The 18,808-nt window shown below is 38.8% G+C and overlaps 2 protein-coding genes and 1 long non-coding RNA gene across 3 annotated transcripts; 2 read left to right on the top strand and 1 right to left on the bottom strand.

Moving 5' to 3' along the window:
* Positions 1–2,975: 2,975 nt before the first annotated feature.
* Positions 2,976–3,696, top strand: LOC130497446 (uncharacterized). Its single transcript, XR_008936431.1, has 2 exons — positions 2,976–3,299; positions 3,410–3,696. It is a non-coding gene; the product is annotated as an uncharacterized LOC130497446 (long non-coding RNA).
* A 2,218-nt stretch (positions 3,697–5,914) lies between these two features.
* LOC108817444 (PH, RCC1 and FYVE domains-containing protein 1) lies at positions 5,915–11,586 on the bottom strand. The gene is made up of 9 exons (XM_018590129.2): positions 11,150–11,586; positions 10,712–10,798; positions 10,539–10,628; positions 10,337–10,423; positions 10,112–10,231; positions 7,202–9,289; positions 6,975–7,121; positions 6,322–6,782; positions 5,915–6,242 (listed from the first exon to the last, which is right to left on the bottom strand). The coding sequence occupies exons 1-9, from the start codon at positions 11,201–11,203 to the stop codon at positions 6,089–6,091; spliced, it is 3,288 nt and encodes a 1,095-aa protein (XP_018445631.2). The 5' UTR covers positions 11,204–11,586; the 3' UTR covers positions 5,915–6,088.
* A 5,086-nt stretch (positions 11,587–16,672) lies between these two features.
* On the top strand, positions 16,673–18,541 carry LOC108833372 (nuclear speckle RNA-binding protein A). Its single transcript, XM_018606796.2, has 6 exons — positions 16,673–16,930; positions 17,162–17,271; positions 17,380–17,626; positions 17,711–17,772; positions 17,869–17,950; positions 18,219–18,541. The coding sequence occupies exons 1-6, from the start codon at positions 16,858–16,860 to the stop codon at positions 18,314–18,316; spliced, it is 672 nt and encodes a 223-aa protein (XP_018462298.1). The 5' UTR covers positions 16,673–16,857; the 3' UTR covers positions 18,317–18,541.
* Positions 18,542–18,808: the final 267 nt, after the last annotated feature.

Below are 18,808 nucleotides of genomic sequence, written 5' to 3'. Positions count from 1 at the left end.
ACTAGCAATGGCTATAAAAGTGGATCTACACCGGGTAAGCGATATGGAGGTGACACGGGTGCGGCTATCGCTGTGTTCCCCAAGAAACCTGTACCGACGCCAATGCCAGCAGAATGCAAACCGATTTCAGGATGCGTCACTAAGCATATAGCCGGAGGCAACCCCAAGGAGCCTCAATACCGTGGACCATGTTGTATGGAATTTAAAAACAAAGTATCGTGTGTGTGTAAATTCCTTTTGTCCAAGAATGCTAAGCAAATAAACGCTGCCAATGGTGTGATTCGAAGTTGTAATTTTAAAAATCCCATTTGTATAAAGAAGCCAATGCCAGCAACATGCAGACCAGAGGTTAAGCATTGTGTCGAAATGCATATGTACAGAGTAGGAGCTAGCAATCCTACATTCGGAAGCCCATGTTGTCAGAAATTTAAAACCTCGAAACGATGTGTCATGGCGTTTAGAAACTCCCCAGAGCCTCATTTAAGCCATGCAGCTAAGGGTGTTATTGCAGGTTGTCACTTTTCATAAATAATTATACAAAGGAGCTAAAAATGGATAATATTGCAAACCTATTTGAGACAATGTAAATATTGGTTTTTATTTGATGAAATTAAAATATCAGTATTACTTTATACTGACTTGTTGTATTTGTATGTGTGAATATGTAAATACTATCTTTTTCAGAATGAAAAATATGCACGGTATGATTCGTATCTGTGTTATGCGCATGTTCATATAAATATTTTTACAAAATGTTTGTTGTTTGAAGTCGTATGCTTTGTGGAAATGACAATCCAAATGTAAGCGTTATTTACCATGAAGAGCTGTACGGATGAATCCATGGCCCAAACTTCTTTAATCTTGAAAAAAAAAAATTAGGCAAATTTCTGCTTTGGCTGCATCCTACACGCATGGAGTATACTTGCAGACCTAAATTGTTGAGTTTATCTTTTGAAAGTATGAGAGTTAACAACAATAATAAATTATATATCTAACAGATGTTATTTTTATAATTTCTTTTTATCATTCAAGATTTTTGGATGAGCTAGATTTTAATAGATGGTTCTTTAAAACATGTCATACCGAAGTCAAATTTAGTAACTTTTTGTAAAACAACAATTGAAGGTAGATGACTATTTTTACCTCTAGCTTATATTACCCCTAGTTAAAGAGCTTTCTGAATACGCGTTTCTTAAGAAGATGAATCATTAGTGGTGATATTTCATGAAAATTTGTCTTGGTCAATTCTTCCTAAGACCACGATACTCACTCAAGACTCAGTACAATCAAGCAAAAAAAGTCATGCGAAAGAAAACAGAAATATCTAAGCTAGATGGCTTCTCTACCGCTACTAGTAGGGTATGGAGTGACAAAAACGTTTTTGTGTGATAGCTATTACTTTTATCAACATAAAAGTTTTGTAGATAAATTAGTATACATTCAAAGGTTGATACTCCATAATTGGACCACCGTGTAGAGAGGTTTGATGTTTGATAGGAGCAATGGTATGTCTAACGTATATGCATGTTGATTAGTCACTATCAGTTTTCGATATGTGGTTTCAAAATTTTAATGGAAATTTAATTTTTCAGTAAACTGATATTAACCGGCGATCATTGAAAGAGAAAAAGGAGAATTTTGCTACCGAGTTAAAAACAAACAAAATCTATTTACTTAGCCATTTTCAAATACTAACATTCAGAATTAACATATAAGCTGATTTATCTATATTTCATCTATGAAGATTTACAAAATAAACATATAGACATACATATATACATATTTATAAATTCATCAGCTGTAATTCCGTGATTACAAATAAACAAAGACGCCACAAAGTCCACATAGTCTTGAACATTATATAGGTAGTTTATTATCTGGACTCCATTTTCAGCTGGTATCATATCACGTTTTTAAGTCCTTAAGATAATAAAGTGGAAGGACTATTCAATAGCTACATTCATCAGACTATTTAATAGCAACATTCATATGTTAGTCAAACTTTGGTCCAAATCACCTATTTGTTATCACCCCAACAAAATTACTAGGCTGGGAATGTGAAAACTATTAATAGAATCTTCAGCTTTCTATTGAATTAGATAATAATCAGGTCTGGTCAGTAATTTTTTTTAGTAATACAGTGGTTGAGGAGGCGCTGAGCAGATGAATTGGAACCCTTCACGCTAAGAAAACCATAAGAGCATCATTAACCGGGGTGCTTAACAAATTTTAAATAAAAAAAAATGGAAAAGAGGAAGAAAGAAGAAGAATCTGGTGCTTAAACAAGCACCATAAACACATGTGCTTAGATACATGTGGTGGGCTGCCATTGAGCAGTTTTTTTTTCTTAAACATTTTTTAAAAATATTTTTTTTTCTCAAACACTTTTTTATGATATACAAATATTTTGAATAAAAAAAACTAGTCGATCCGCAGGTTGGCGGAGCGGGCGGGGCGGGTCGACCCACAAACCCAGCTCTACTAACTAATACCAATTTTTTCAAAAAATGATCAAAATGACACACAAAAATGAAAAATAAAAAAAAAACTTTTTTTGTTCTTTTTTTCTTTCTCGAACACTATTTTTATGACTAAAATGACACCCAAATATGAAAATAACCTAAATAGCACCAATTTTTTCGAAAATGACCAAAATAACACTCAAAGATGGAAAAGAAAGAAACTTTCTTTTGTTTTTGTCCTATTTTTTTCTTTTCTAAAACACTGTTTTTATGACTAAAATGACATCCAAATATGAAAATGACCTAACTAACACCATTTTTTTAAATGACCAAAATAACACCCAAAATGAAAAATAAAAAAATCTATGTTTTTATTTTAGAATCTATATTTAAATGTTTCTTTTTATGTTTTATTTAATAAATAAATTGCATCTTTTAAAAAAAAATATTTTGAATTTTTTTAAAGAACCCGAAAATAAAAATCTCCAATTAGAGCACGAAAGTGTTGGGGGTGCTTAGCGTTGCATCTTAAATCACTTTTACAACTTAATATTATTTAAAAAAAGAATAAGAACTGCTATTTGGGATTTTGGATTAATGATGCTCTAAGGCTATAACTAAAATAATAAAATTTGTTTTTATCCGAATATTATAGTCTATAAATACTAATCACCCAAGGTTCACATGACTCAGGCTTCCAACTCTCATAAATAAGAGAGACAAGGAGGTACTACATACTAATGGCTAAGATGCCAAGTTCATCGAAGCTCCTTGCGGTGATGATTTTCTCAATCATGGCGCTTTTCGTAATCTCCCAGGCTCGAACCCTTTCTCCTGGTACGTTTATCATATAAACATATAATATCAAATTATATCTTGATGAATCATTGGTTTCGTATTGACAGTGGCATTATTATTAATTAATATGGTTACGACCTGTGTTACAGGTAGGAAATTAACTCAGTACCCGGCTCCGTCTTACGGACAGTACTCTCCTGTTCCTCCTGGATGTTTCAACCCACCTTATTGTCGTCCATGAGAGTTTTAATTTGGTCACATGAACAATTTTCCAATAAAATAAGGTGATGTATTATGTATATGGGTTATGGGTATCTTCATATATTATAATATGATTTGCTGGGGAATAAAATGCTTGTGAAATCCATGTTATAAATACAGTATGTTGCAGTTTGTAATGAATAAGTGATATTTATGTTTATTTTGTTTGGTCATTCATGATGATGTCTCTGTTTAATGAACAAAAGTTACCATAATCATATATATATATACTAGTGACATGTTATTCCCCTCTAATCATATTGAATAAACTGTGACTGGTGTGTATTGCATAATAAATAAAAAATTGATGTCGGGGGAGGGTAAATAAACTGTATAAATTCTAGACTATTTCTGAAAAAAAGTTGAAAGATTTGTAAGAAAATTTAAAGTCAGAATTCCACATCTGAATGCATATCCGCATAGTACACTGTCATAAAAATGTGAAGATATTATTAGTTTTGTTACACTTAAAAAGTTCAATTGAAAAAATATAATAAAAATGTACACTGTCATAAAAATGTGAAGATATTGTGGTTGACTTATTATCACTTATGTTTTGGTAAACATATTGGTCACACAATTAGGTAATGACGACAAATAGTTGTCATTAGTCTCTTAATCACAAAAATCAAGGATTACTTCAAATTCATAAAGTAAAAAAGCAAGACGACCTTGGTTACAACTTACAAGACTTCAACACTTTAAATGATTGTTCTTGATTTTTTTTTTGTCACAGAAATTTCATTAGAAACTAAGAAATAGAGAATGGGTCCAAAAATGACCCAACTCTTGAATCCATTACAAAGATAAGAAGACTTGAAGAGCCATTTTTACTAAAATAGAGAAGAGCGAGGAATAGATTGATGCAAAACCAGAGGAGATCGAACGGATGTCTTTCACAAGTCCGATGATTTCTTTAGACTAGAGATTGCCGAAAATAGCTCCGAGGAGTGTTGAATTGTCGGAGAAAACCTTGAGTTTTGGGAACTCGAAGGTTAGCACCATGCAATAGGCTGATCACATCGCGAATGCCTCTGCGATTAGGGGAGATCCGATGTAACTTTTATCCAAGGATCCATGGATCGGAGCTTCTAAGTCGTGGCCTGAAAATATCCATCCAAAGCCTGCTAGCTTCCCGAAGGCTGCATCCATCTTACATGTGATCAAGTTGCTGTCTTGTTGAATCCTTTGTGCGTGTCTGATGCGAGTCTGAGTTGATGAGGGTGTGCTTCTTGTTTCCTTGACTGTAGAGAAAAGCCTTATATGCCTAGATTTGAATCTAATATTCATGAGCAATGAAGAAGAGACTGCGTAGATTCTCCTGGCCTGTGATAGCTGATAAAACAGTGAAGCAAAATCAAGCACAACATTACGGCTTGGGGCTAGGTGAACCCTGTATACTGAAGTAAGACAGCGGCATATGAATTGGCGGGATGCCTCAGTGAAAAAGCTGTCGTCTGAAGAACATGGAAGGGAGGTTGAGTCACGCTTTTTATTATTGCATTGAAGAAGGGAAAAAACCAGCCAGCCGGAGAAACAAAACCACAATCTGAAGTAGCACATTGGTGAGGATTGACCATTCCCTAGACAAGTCACCACCAATATTTTGACAAACAAAAGCCAGTCCTCAAGGCTTTGGTGTGCTGTGTATTGGATAGAAAACAGTTTCGAGATGATTCTTTCATCCAACCAGATAATAAACATGACTTCCACAACTACATTTGAGATCAGGCTGAGCCGGTGGTAGTTAGTTTCCCTATGGAGACAAAAAGTTGGAGAGAGTGCAGAACTGGCCGTGGAACTTTTGGTGAGTAGGAAAGGGGAGATTAAGGATTGAGGAACTAAACCGGTGGGTACTCTGAGAAGTTGATTTGTAAGAATAGAGCAAGGCTCAGACCTGTTTGCCACCAGATGAGAGACTAGAGATGTTGAAACCTCTACACCATACAACAGGAGAGAGAGGTTGAGGACGCCTGAGACAGAAGACTCTAGATCTGCAGCTTGAGTAACCATATGAGAAGAGGGGTAGCGGGATTCATCGACGTACGAGAGAAGAACGAAGATGAAGACTGCATCTGGAGGGTCTGGCGGCTCAGACGACTTCACTGGAGTGAGAGACTCAAACGGTGGTGGAGGAGGCTTACTCGGTGGCGGATCTGGCGGAGGCCTTGAAAACGGCTGAAGAGGAGCATTCACCATTGAAACCGAGAAAGAAAAACGAGCTTGAAGGTGGAGGGCAGGATGACGGAGCTGTAGCCGGTGCCGCTTAGCAGGAAGAGAGGTCGTGACTGGCTGAGCTGCGGTGGCTGACCTCCATTTTGAAGAGCTGTGCGGCGCCTCGGGAAGTGCGTCAAATGATTGTTCTTGATATAGTTCTGTTTTTGTTGCTAAAGTGAACAGAGAACAGGTGGTCTTTTTATATATACAAGATTACATCTAAGGACATGAACATTAACCTCCCAAAGAGAGTAGATCAAAAGGAAGAAGGATTAAGTTGAACAAATCAAGAGTTTCGGGGAAAAAAAAAGCAAAGAAACTAAAACTTATAAGTGCAAAACCATACAAACCTACTGAGGAACATCTTCTTCTTCATGGTCTCCGTCTCTATGCGTTTGAGAAGCTGTTGGTTTTTCAGACACTCTCACATTATATTTCTCATACACTTTTTCTCGATTCTCCGACCACCATGTCTCTGCTTGATGTTCACCGAATCTTCTCCGGCTGCAAAAGAACATAGAAAACCTTTAGCATCAATCATCCGCTTACTAGCATACATAAAGAAGATGAGTAAAGTGTTAACCTGAAGCGGACTCTTCTTAGCTCTCTAGTTCCATCATGAAGTGCCACAAGGGTTATATACACACCAGGCTCATACTGTTCGATCCACTCTGCTTCTACATCATTCGTATTGTCAAAAGCTCCTGTGTGGCTCGAACCATTGTCGTTTTGGAACTGGAAAGGCTCGTGTCTCTCACTGATTACTGACCCGCTGCTGCTAAGCCGCGGATCTACTGGATAACCGTTGTTGTTGTTGTTGTTGTTTCTTTCGCTGGCTCTAGGAGTGTGCTTTGGCGATTGGAGACTAGACCATGATGCATTGGCAAAGGCGAAGTCAGAAGGAGCAAGTGAAGATACAGAGGAAGTCATGGACTCCGATCTTGAATGAAGGAAACCATTTTCTTCGGGGAAATTGAAACCGTTTTGTAGGCAGGTGAGTTTGATGCTCTCACCAGGAGGTAGCTTCTCAGCTACATCCTTGAGCTACAGAACCAAAGATTAGCTTATTACACATCAAGCTTCAATACAGTTCACAAGTATATCAATATTTTCAAAACCTTTCTGAACCAAACCAAATTCAAAACCGAAAGTGAACCGAAAACCAATTTTTTTTTTGTTCGGTTCGGTTTACATCCGCAGGGCAACTGTGTGTGTGTATATCAAAAAAGATTGTACCTGCGCTATGAGTGACTTTATTGCTTCCTTAGCAGCTCTTGATTTGGCAGACTCTTCCTCTGCCAATGCCAAGGCTTCCTGAGTCTTCTTAACCGAGTTCTGAAGCTCTACTTCTTGGAGTTCACACTTCTGAGTCAAACTGTCAACCTAAACCCAAACGAAAAAAAAAATGCATAAGAGCAATGGAACCAAAGCACAAGAAGCAAAAGCATGATCAAGATTCACACCTGTGTTCGCAACTTAATGATCTCCTGATTCAGAACCTCATTAGTTTTCTTCACATTATTTGCAATCCCCACCGGGAAATAAATCCCAGAAGTCGAAGGCATAGGAGTAGCAGAGCGAGGAGGAGGACTAGACCTCCTAGAGAAAGGTGAAACCGACCTGGAGCTAATAACACCACCACCAGACGGACCCTGAGCTAGCTTCGGAGTAGACCTTCCCATATTAGACTGCACCGCATCTTTCAGCTGCAACAGAGAAGGCAGCTGAGAGCTACGGCTATCACTCTTCTTCCCTTGTTTAGCAGCTTTGCTATCCAACTGCTTGATCAAATCCACATTAGACGCACCACCAAACTTAGCTAACCTTATCTCAGACTTATCCAATCTATCCTTGTTCTCCCCCGAGAGACGAGGCACAATCCTTCTGTTCGCATCGCTCATCTCAGAGACTTTGCTCAGCTTAACATAACAAGAGTCGCAGACACGGTACAGCCTCCCAGCGCTCGGAGCCAACGCGGCTCTGAACGCTTTCTTGGAACTGCACGAATGGCAGTGCACGAGTCCGCAGTTGTAACAGTTATGTCTCTTCCTCGTAAAGCCAAAAGCTAGTCTACAGGCTGAGCACTGAGACTGCTCAGCACCAGAGACCCATCTGTGCAGACATATCGCTGCCGTGTAGTTTGATCCGCAAGCGATGTACTTAACGTGTCTGTCTTTCAAAGCTTCCACTAGAGTCGGTAGTTTCCGATCCTCTAGATCACCGTGTCCTAATCTCCCGTTAGCTCCTTTTCCCCACGTGTAAACTTCGTTTCTAGACGTTAAAGCCGCCACGTGATACGCACCGCAAGAGATCTCTTCGACAAACTCGCTAGCGAGCTTGTCCTCCACCAAACAAGGTAGCTTCCCGTCTGTATTTAAGTTTCCGAGCTGGCCGTAGACAGTACTCCCCATCGTGAACACTTGTCCTGAAGTCGTTAAACCAACCGTTAAACTATGTCCACAAGCAATCCTGTGAAAGTTATAATCAATCAACGCAGGGACGCAAGTCGGTTTAAGCCTAGCGTCCTTATCACCGTGTCCTAGACGATTCTTATCTCCATCACCCCACGTGAAGAGCTTCCCTGACGATACAGAGCTAGCATTCGACTGCGTGACAATGATCTCCACAACAGCAGCCGTGTGCCAAACCCCACACGAAACCGCAATCGTTCTCAGTCCTGACAAAGACTCAACCTCCCTCGGACACTGAACCGTCTCCCTGTCTCCATGCCCCAACACACCAAACGTCCCATCTCCGAACGTGAAAAGCCTCCCGTGCGACGTCACCAAGGCGGTGTGCCAGGGTCCGCAAGTCACCGAAGCCACGTGGAGTCCTTCCAGAGGACCAGCGATTCTCTTTGGTATCCAGTGACTAATAGCAGAGCCGTGACCAAGAAGGCCAACGTTATGCGTCCCATCACCCCATGTGTAAAGCTCTCCGGTTAGAGTAACAGCACAAGTGTGGAACTCTCCACAAGCAACGAAGTCAGTAGTAGCTGATAGAGAGTCAACGAGACGAGGGTGGAAGACGTCTTTCCCAATACCGTGACCTAGTCTACCTCCAGACTCTTCACCCCAAGTGAAAATCTCACCTTGCCTCGTCACAAACGCGGCGTGCCTCACACCGCACGCGATCTGATGAACGTCAAGGACGATGTTCGACTCCAGCGGCTTCGGGACAAGGACGTCGGTTCTCGTGGTAGTCACGTAACTCGCGTTCTTGTCAATCCCTACCTTGACGACATTGTCGCAGATCACCTCACCCCAAATGTACACGTCACCTAGAGCATCAGCTTCGTCTGCTGCGGAACCGTGACTAGAACTGCTCTGTGCGCTAGAGACGCTGACTCGAAACCCATCTGAACCAGGGACCTTCGTTTGCATCATGCTTTTGGTGTCTAGTAAAACATGTGACTTCTCTGAATCAGTAGTTGAAGGAACCTCACTCTTGGGAGAAGCAACTGGATCAAAACTAAAGGGAGTCCCAGGAGAGCTGTGACTCGTCGCAGAGGTGCTGCTTTGGCTGCTCGATGTCAAGTCTCTGCTGTTGCTCTGCAATGTATACAAAACAAACAAATACACCTTATCACTTAAAACTGTAATAGATCACACTAGGTTTAAAACAAATCACTCACCTTATGATGAACACATATAAATATATAGTTGGCAGTGGCAGAGTTATATTAAGAAAAAAAAAGTGTGAAAACAAATCACTCACGTTTGTGTCACTTAGAACTAGACCTCCTTTCGACGAATACTGTCTCCAAAACATTATTATTTTTTTCGCCTTGGTTTTCCACATATTCTTAAGTGGTTTCAGTTCAGAAACTAAATTTAAAACGGCCATTTGAAAATAGTATAACGAACAGCAAGAAGAGTTTGTGGTCAATGGTGTGTAGGGGATGATGAAATATCTTAAGAGTGTCTACTTATTATACAGAGACATACGCTAGGGTAATATAACTTACTAAGCTCCGTATATTATCAATTTATGAGAGCATTAACCCTATGTTTACTTTTATGTAAGATAGGGTGATTTTGTGGATATATACTTAGGGGATAACTTTCTATAAGCAGAATTTGCTATTTATTTTAATGAATAATATTGTGGTCTAGCAAATTGTATTTCTATATGAGTAAAGAATATAAAGGAATAATGTAAATGAATATCTTTGCTAAATATATCGAGTTAAATGTTTCAAAAAGATAAAATATAGAGATAAGATCATGACAACACTTTTTTTTAGAAAAATTCCCTAATCTTTTTTTTCACGAAAATAGTCTTCGAAGGTCAAAATGATCAAAATAAGTTTCATTTAAAGGGTATTTCCATTGTATAAATTTTGGTTAGGACTGATTTGCCAGAATACTTACATCAACTGAGATGTTTCCGCCATTCCAGCCATCAATCTTTGAGCGTCCGCCTTGCCCGGCAGATATTAATGTTCTAAGGCCTCCAATCCAAGCTTCAGCCTCAGCCTTGTCCTTACAAATCTATTAAGAAGTGAACTGTTATTATTATGCCTGGAGTTAATTAAACAAAGCGTTGCTGAAATAAAGTTGTTCAAAAAAAAACAGCAGTTTCATAATAGGACTAACCAAGTCAAGAGACTTCTTTTTTCCGTTGTATAAGAGAGAAAAAGATAAGTAATCTTTCTCTGGGCGAAGGTAACGCTGGAAAACAGCCTATTTGCAACAAAAAAAAAAGGGAGTAAATGGCTTATTTATCAGATATCTTCTTGAAAGCCAAGACGAATGCTTTAACACTACTGTAAAGAAGTGAAGAATGTCTTCTTCTTACAGTTCTTTGCCCAGGTACAATTTTAGATACAGAAGCTAACTTAAGTCGCTTTTCACCGCTACTCGATATCCAGATTAAAGACTTTTCATCCTGCACAACCAACATCAACGAAGCATTAGCTTTCTCAGATGAATAAAAAAAAAGAGTAAGTAGTTGAGCAGAAAGCAACTCACACTAGAGAGTCTAAAAGGATAAAACTTTGGCTTTCCTTTGCGACCATATTTCAAAAGCTGAGAGCCCTTCTTCAATGTAACCAATGCCTGCCAAAATGCAAAAGATACACATAAGAATGACAAAGAAAACTAACTCCTTTGCTATCACCCAAGCAATCACGTTTCAATGGTCACTTTATATATAAAGATCCAGAACATAACAATTGAATGAATGTACACACACTGTTAAGGCCATGCTTATTTTTCCTTAAGGCCTAAATGTTCACTAGAAAACCAGATTTAAATTCAAATAAAAGAAGCTCCAAAAGGTTTCAACTTTGAGCTTTCAGACAACTACTAAACCACCTTAATAGTCTACTTTGTGGTAATAACAAAGGTTTGAGCTTTTTTTTTGTCTACTACAACTAAATAGGACAAGAGAGATAGAAAGAGACGAACTTGTTCAAGGGTGTGGTCAGAAGAAGCATTACTAAAGGTCACAAGATCTGCCATTCCATGTGAAATAATCACCAGAACGACACCACCGCCCTCCTCTTCGATCCTTACCCTTGTTCATCGTCTACAATCAAAATCCCCGGAGGTGGTTCTAGCCGCCGTCGAAACCATCAATTAAACCCCCCTCCCGCCAAGGTTATAACTTTTACCGCTTAATTGAACTCTCAGATCCAACCAAACTTCTCCAACTCGGAAAAAATCACAGCTTTTAATTCAGAATTTTTTTCCCCTAGAGTGTGATGCTTTTGTACGCTTGTGATGAGTGATTCGACTCTCCGGAGGTAATAGTGGTGGTAAGAGAGAGAGGATACGGCGGAGAAGCAAAAAGGAAGGAGGGGGAAGACAAGGAAGTCAGAGACAGCGATGACAAAGGGAAGAAAGAAATCAAATGACGACGGTCAAATACGAAATTTAAAATATTTAAATAAATAAACGAAACTGTTTCTTTTTTTTTTGTTGTAGAATTATTTTATACTTCTCCATTTTTGTACTATTAAAATTAACTTTAGGAAAATTAGATTATGCAGAGAGGAGGCATCCCTATGAAAGTCTATTGAGAGGCTAGTGAAAGAAAAAATAAAGGCAAAGAGGCGTTCCCCATGCAGTAGTAGTACATACATACGCGTAAATCAAATTATAATCTTACAATATGCATGTTTTCTTTTTTGTCAACATGCATGTTTTATTAAAAACCAGAGATGATGCGATATGTATGAATCATGATCATGACCGGTCGGGAGCATAAGCAAATGGAACCAACCGTTTAGAACTATCACAATTTTAAGCGAAAATTTTAGTTGTATACATAGCATAAAATTTTAAGTGAATTTAGGACATCGAGGAAAAATTGAAAATGTTGGACTTACATGATTTGATAATTTGATACACATCACTAAGAATCAGCATTTTTTGGCAGAGGGGTATATTGAATGCATACACCGTATTCGTATCAATTCCAGAGATAACAAAACAATCCACAAGGTCAACTAAACCGACTTTTCTAATCCGTGTTGAGTTTATTAAACAAAAACACTTTTGATTACCTACCTAACCTTCAGTATTTGTTTTATGAAAATTCCTTTTTGTTTAAAATGTGAATAATATATCGACTCTTGTTAAATCAGGTCTAAAGGGGTGAGTGGATCCGTTTTTATGGAATGCTAACTCCGGTTAAATCAAGCTAGTTCATTCAGATTAGGATGGTAAGCATTCGGACCGTACAATAGTCTAAGTAACAAAAATGTATACATATATATACATGTTTTGTTACTATTAAAATTGCACTGTAATCCCTCTTTCGCCTTACCTTTTCATCTTATGTACGGAAGTATTATCGGGAATGTGCAAACAGGCTCAACAGAGTGGAGACATCGCAGGAGTGAAGGTGGCACGCAACTGCCCGGCAATTAACCATCTCCTTTTTGCTGATGACACCATGTTCTTTACTAGAACGGATCCACAGAGTTGCAGAGCACTGGTGGGAATTCTTAAAAAATATGAGGAAGCGTCTGGCCAGTTCATTAATTTGGATAAGTCAGCCATTACCTTCTCGGCTAAGACCCCGAGTGCGACAAAGAGGAGAGTACGCCAGCAAATCCAAATCCTTAATGTGGGAGGGTTGGGGAAGTATCTAAGTTTACCGGAGCATTTTGGCCGGAAAAAACGAGATATATTTGCTGCATTGGTGGACCGGATTAGACAGAGATCACATAGCTGGACGTCAAGATATCTGTCAGGCGAGGAAAAGATGGTTTTGCTTAAATTGGTGCTTGCAGCAATGCCGACGTATACTATGTCGTGTTTCAAGTTGCCAATGTCCCTGGTTAAACAGTTGCAATCTATTTTTACTAGATTTTGGTGGGATGCTTCCCCGGAAGTTAAGAAGATTTGCTGGATCTCTTGGCAATCTCTTACTAAATCGAAGAGTGCGGGAGGTCTTGGCTTCCGTGAGATAAGCCAATTCAATGATGCTTTATTGGCGAAGCTCTCCTGGCGTATTTTGAAGAATCCAAATTCTCTCCTGGCCAAGACCCTGCTAGGAAAGTACTGCTTACACTCTCCCTTCTTAGAAGTCCAGCAGCCATCAAGCTCGTCACATGGATGGCGAGGACTACTGATAGGCAGAGACCTACTATTAAAGGGGTTGAGTTGGGCTCTAGGATCAGGACATGACGTGGATCTGTGGACAGAACCATGGCTCTCAACTTCGGAACCAGTAGCATCAATGGGACCGCCAACTCTGGCTACCAGCCTGTGGAAGGTGAGTGATCTCATCCAACCAGATTCTAATGAATGGGATGTCGCAAGAGTCCGCAGCACATTACCTCAGTATGAGGAGAGCATACGTACGCTTGTCCCTAAATCATCGCAACTGGCGGATGAACGTGTCTGGTTATTTAATACTTCAGGGGTTTATTCCACAAAGTCGGGATATGCGATATCCAAGCTCAACAATGGGACGCAGGATGAACAAGATTTTAACTAGAAGAAGCTGGTTTGGCAAGTGGATACAGCACCTTAAATTAAGCACTTTTTATGAAAAGCAAACAACAGAGCGCTTCCTGTGGGCTCAGCTCTAGATGCTAGGGGAATGGCAGTAGAGTCGGTTTGTAAACGATGTGGGGAACGAGAGACGGAAATACATGTCCTCTTCCACTGTCCTGTTACAGTGAAAGTTTGGGAGCTGGTTCCTTGTCTGTACAAACCAAGTCTCCAAGGCGTCCGATCAGTTTCAGAGCTTCTCAAGCAATGCACGAGGATAGTCTCCTTACCACCGATATGTTTAGGAAGTACTCATCTGTACCCCTAGATCCTCTGGCTCCTATGGATAAATAGGAATAAGTTTGTTTTTGAAAACAAAGTGTTTTCAGAGGAAGACACAATTCTTAAAGCTATTCGAGATGCAAAAGCCTGGAAGGCGGCTCAGACTATTGTCCAAAAGCCTTCTATCCCACAGTATGTGGTCGGGTCGCACCTAGCACCTGCTCCTAACTCTTTTACTTGGTCTACTTTTTCTGATGCAGCATGGGACCAAGCTACAGGGAATTGCGGGCTTGGGTGGCTACTCCGGGACTTTGGAAACTCTATCGCGGAGTCCTCATCATCTCACCGGCTTTTCGTGTCTTCGGCTCTTGTGGCTGAGGCATTGGCGGTCAAAGCTGCAGTGGCAACTGCGGTCTCTCATTATGTTAGCAGTCTCACTATTAACTCCGATTCCAAGACTCTCGTTATGCTCTTGAAGACTCAAGGTCAAGACGTGAATCTTCGAGGGGTGCTCCATAACATCTATGTCTTGGCGCGATCTCTTACTACTATCTCTTATCACTTTGTTCCTCGTGTAATGAATTCTCAGGCAGATACTATTGCAAAAACTGCTCTTTCTATTATTGCTTCCCCTACAAGTATTGTAGACTGAACCTTTTGCTTTTGAATTTAATCAATGGATGTTTGCTCAAAAAAAAAAAAAAATCAGTGGCGGAGCCACATTGTTGTGTGAGAGGAAGGCATTGACCCCAACAACTTTTCAAAACTTAACATAAAATGTTGAATAAGTTCAATATGCCCATTGTTTTTAGCAAATATACTCTTAGTTCACTGAAGAATTTTACTTATGCCCCCAACAAAAAGAATTCTCTGCCTCCGCCCCTGACTGTAATTGTTCAATTGTTCCGCATATTACCTGCCACTAGGATTTAGTCCGGTCTAAAAACTCTTTAAAACAGGGGTTTTGTAATAATTTTACATGGAGAGAGGTTTATTCTCAGCCGCAACCACATTGAATGTTAGTTGCCGGTAGAGGTGAAAAGCCAAAAACACTCCTAAGGGGCTGAGTGGGTCCGTTTGGTCTGCTGCTTTCCGTCCACATTTCGGGGAGTTACTCGAGGAGAATGTATCACTTTATTCTGAATCAGCAATAATAGTGTATCTCCATTTTATCTACCTTTTCTTTTTATTCTTTAATCAGTTTATACTTGTTTTTATGGTCTCTTTATTTAATTTCTGTTTTTAAAATTTTCACCGAGATAGTAAATAGTTTAGTGGTTACTTGTTATAAACGAATGTGAATGTGGTTTTGTTTGATAGCAACGCATAACTACATAGGATCTAGCTAGTCTTGGTTTTGTAAAAGCAAATCGAAACCTTGGATTGGATGATGCACATGCCCAAGAACCAAGACACAAAAGTTGTAGGAGTCCAATTTCCCATACAAAATATATATACTATCCTATGCACAATATTTATAACATATCCTAATATGTATGCTGAAATGTTTGTGTCATCTAGACTGAAACAAAATACAGTATATATTTGAATATTATATTTAATGAATCATAGATCAAGTAGAGTTAAAAAATCAACATCTGAATACCTATCTTTGATTGGAAAATTTTGAGTGCCTTGAAAGGAACAATGTATACGTATGTACGTTATCCTCTACAATCTTTGTGAATATACAAATGGCATACATTTGGTGCATTTAATACTTACTGAAACGTAAATACTCACTAAATAAACAGTCCTCATATCATAAGGTCCGGAGATATAATAAATATAATCTGTATTTAAAACAGCATCATGCATAAAACGGTGAAACTTAAGTTTTATTTTGGTGGGAAATATTAAGTAAGAGGAGGGAATGCGATGATATATTATATGATTGGACTTCAGAGAAATGAAAGAAAAAATGATGATGAAGGCAAATGCTTGAGAACAAAAGAAAGTTTCGGTGAACAAAAAGAAAAGCTCCAAGGAAACATGGATATCTACTTACTTTGTTGGTTGTTGTTCTGCATGGGACCCCTCTCTTTACCTGTGACATATCCACATCTCCTACCTTTATATATACACTTGAAAATATTAAAAACATTTTGTTTCTATTTTGTCGTTCTTTATACATGTATTTATATATGTCAATAATTCACCTATACAAAAAGTTTCTTCATTGTGACATTGCTTTGTCAGCAGCAAATGAGAGAATCATCATAAATAGTCCAAGACAAGATCAAAGTATTTAAGAAAGAACCTATAGATAGACATGCGACAATCCGTGATAAGCTTTGCACACATTCAATTATGATACATATATACATAATGCATATTTTATCAAGAAAAAATGAATTAGTGAATAAAACTCTTGAATTACCACACCACCTATTGAGGATTTTAAAGAAACATTCAATTTCACTCGGAAGAACTTTTTTCTCAAAAAAAAAATTTAATTTAACATAGTCTAAGATTTTGTTCTATGGAGGTGTACGTATAACCTTCGACCAAAACTTTCAGTTATTTTTTTTTTAAAAAAAACAACCTTTGAAATTAAAATTTGGTTTGAAACGTGCCAAAACTGAAATGGGCCCCGAAAGTCGTTAAAATGGGCCAAGGCGACGATGATATATCAGCCCACTAAAAGAGAGATCAATGTCGCTGGTAGGGATCGGGTCCAAACATACCGGACCGGGTCGACACGATTCGGATCCTTAAACTCCGGGTGAAGAATGGAATCAGAAAAATGTCGAGATTGAACCCTACTACCAAGCAATTGAATCGGGGGAGAGAATCGTCGATTCGGGAAGCGAAGAACTAGCGAGCTAGAATCGATAGTCATCCCGCGAAATTAGTGATTTTCCTCTGTTGTTTCTGTAGACTTTCCCATGGCGGATGGGTACTGGAACCATCCTCCAGGTCCAGGTGGTGGTCCTCCAAAACGTCGCCGTCCCGATTTCGGTAATTTCGTTTCCTCTCTCTCTCTAGACAGATATCATCTATAGGTAGAAGAAGCTAAGCTTTGTTTGATCATCATCATCACATTGTGATATTCATGCTCTTAATTGAATGTGATAAAGATAAAGATAATGCGGAAACAGATTAATAAACTTAATTAGCTACGGATAAAGAGAGATCACATGTTTTATAGTGAGTGAGTTCACATGTTATGTTTTTTTTACCGTCTTGTAGAAACTCATGAGATGCACGGTGGTGGTGGTGGTGGTTGTTACTTCCCGCGTGATGAGGATCTTGATACAAGAACTATTGGATCAGCTTATGATCGGTACCTCCAAAGCGTGGTACTACTTTTCTTCTTCTTCTTAGTTCTTATTCCATTCATTTTTTTTTCTTTTTTCTTTATTGACCTGAACTTCATTATTATTATTATCTCTCTGTCTGTTTTGAAGCAAACAAGTTCTATGCCATTGGGAGAAGCAGGTCCTCCACGTAATGGTGGTGTTGTTGCCATCGATGAGTTTATGATGAGACGTGGTCAAGGTTTAAACGGTCGGGATATGGGTGGTGGTTTTGATCCATTAGATTCTGTTGACAGGCGTAGTAACAACCGTGAGCCGCTTCCTCTCCCTCCAGATGCCTCCAACACTCTCTACGTTGAAGGTCTTCCTTCTAATTGCTCTAGGAGGGAAGTTTCTCGTATCCTTTTCTCATCACTCACACTTACTTGACAAAGTTTTTCTCTTGGTTATCCACTTTCCTTAACCGGGTGGGTGTCTCTAGATATCTTTCGACCTTTTGTAGGATATAGAGAAGCCAGACTTGTGACCAAAGACTCCAAACACGTAAACTTCTCTATTATGCTATGCTTTAAAGCTTCAGATTCGCTTTGTTCCAGAAAACACTAAAAGGGTTGTTCATATTTATGGTTTGATATGCAGCGCAACGGAGATCCTGTTGTTCTTTGCTTTGTTGATTTTACAAGCCCTGCCTGTGCAGCAACTGCTCTTAGCACCTTACAAGGTAATTTATAATAAAATTTCTTCTTTTCTATTGGACTGTCTTTTGATTACTACATATTGTGATGGAACTGAGTTCAGTGTCCAAAAACAAAAAAAAAGGGAAACCCTACACCTTCTGCCATAAAATACTATGTACAATAGCGTGAACTTTTAACTCGCAATACCCTCGAACTAACGCCCTAATCCCTGAACCATAATCTCTATAATCATTATCCTATGCAGCTATGATCTGAATCTCATGTTAGTTAGAAACCAATACATTTTGACAGGCTACCGAATGGATGAAAACGACCCTGATTCCAAGTTCTTACGGCTTCAGTTTTCAAGAAAACCAACTTCAAGACCGGGACAACGAGTAAGGAGGTGATGATGCACTACATCAAAACCAAATGGTTATTTATTGTCTCTGCGTGTCTGCTAAGTTTTAGCGAGAAGAGACATATACCTACTTCAATGAAACCGAACATTACATCACTCGTTTGTATCATTGTATTGTTAACGCAACCGGAGTCCAAGAGAAACAAATATGGAGTGTAGAATCTGTGATAGAAACTTAAAAAGGCTATTTATTATATTTGGTTCCTTTCCTAGATTTCGAACTCGTCTTGTTATAAAGTTGTGTTGTTGGTATCAAATGTTCATAACAAAAAAAAACTTGGCTTTTAGATAATGATCCTTGGGTTTTATGAAATTTCTATATTAATATGCTCTGCTTTCTCCACAAGTATTAGTTGTATAAATTTTCTTCTTTTCAGTTAACATTTTTGACTTGTATTCCTCTCCCTTTTGTCTTCTCTTTCAGTTTTGAAACGATTTATATTTTGTCTTCCAATACTAATTAATGTATATGGATCATATG

Source organism: Raphanus sativus, chromosome 7 (genome assembly GCF_000801105.2).
Source record: "Raphanus sativus cultivar WK10039 chromosome 7, ASM80110v3, whole genome shotgun sequence".
Classification (NCBI taxonomy): Eukaryota; Viridiplantae; Streptophyta; class Magnoliopsida; order Brassicales; family Brassicaceae; genus Raphanus; species Raphanus sativus.
This window is presented reverse-complemented; position numbering and strand designations above follow the sequence as displayed.

Excerpts from the sequence above, each read along its gene's own strand:
- LOC108817444 (XM_018590129.2), bottom strand. The coding sequence starts at position 11,203 with ATGGCAGATCTTGTGACCTTTAGTAATGCTTCTTCTGACCACACCCTT. Across the intron at positions 9,290-10,111 it reads GCGGAAACATCTCAGTTGAT|AGCAACAGCAGAGACTTGAC; the intron begins GTAAGTATTCTG and ends TATACATTGCAG. Across the intron at positions 7,122-7,201 it reads TCATTAAGTTGCGAACACAG|GTTGACAGTTTGACTCAGAA; the intron begins GTGTGAATCTTG and ends GTTTGGGTTTAG.
- LOC108833372 (XM_018606796.2), top strand. The coding sequence starts at position 16,858 with ATGGCGGATGGGTACTGGAACCATCCTCCAGGTCCAGGTGGTGGTCCT. Across the intron at positions 17,272-17,379 it reads ATCGGTACCTCCAAAGCGTG|CAAACAAGTTCTATGCCATT; the intron begins GTACTACTTTTC and ends TCTGTTTTGAAG. Across the intron at positions 17,627-17,710 it reads CTCTAGGAGGGAAGTTTCTC|ATATCTTTCGACCTTTTGTA; the intron begins GTATCCTTTTCT and ends GGGTGTCTCTAG.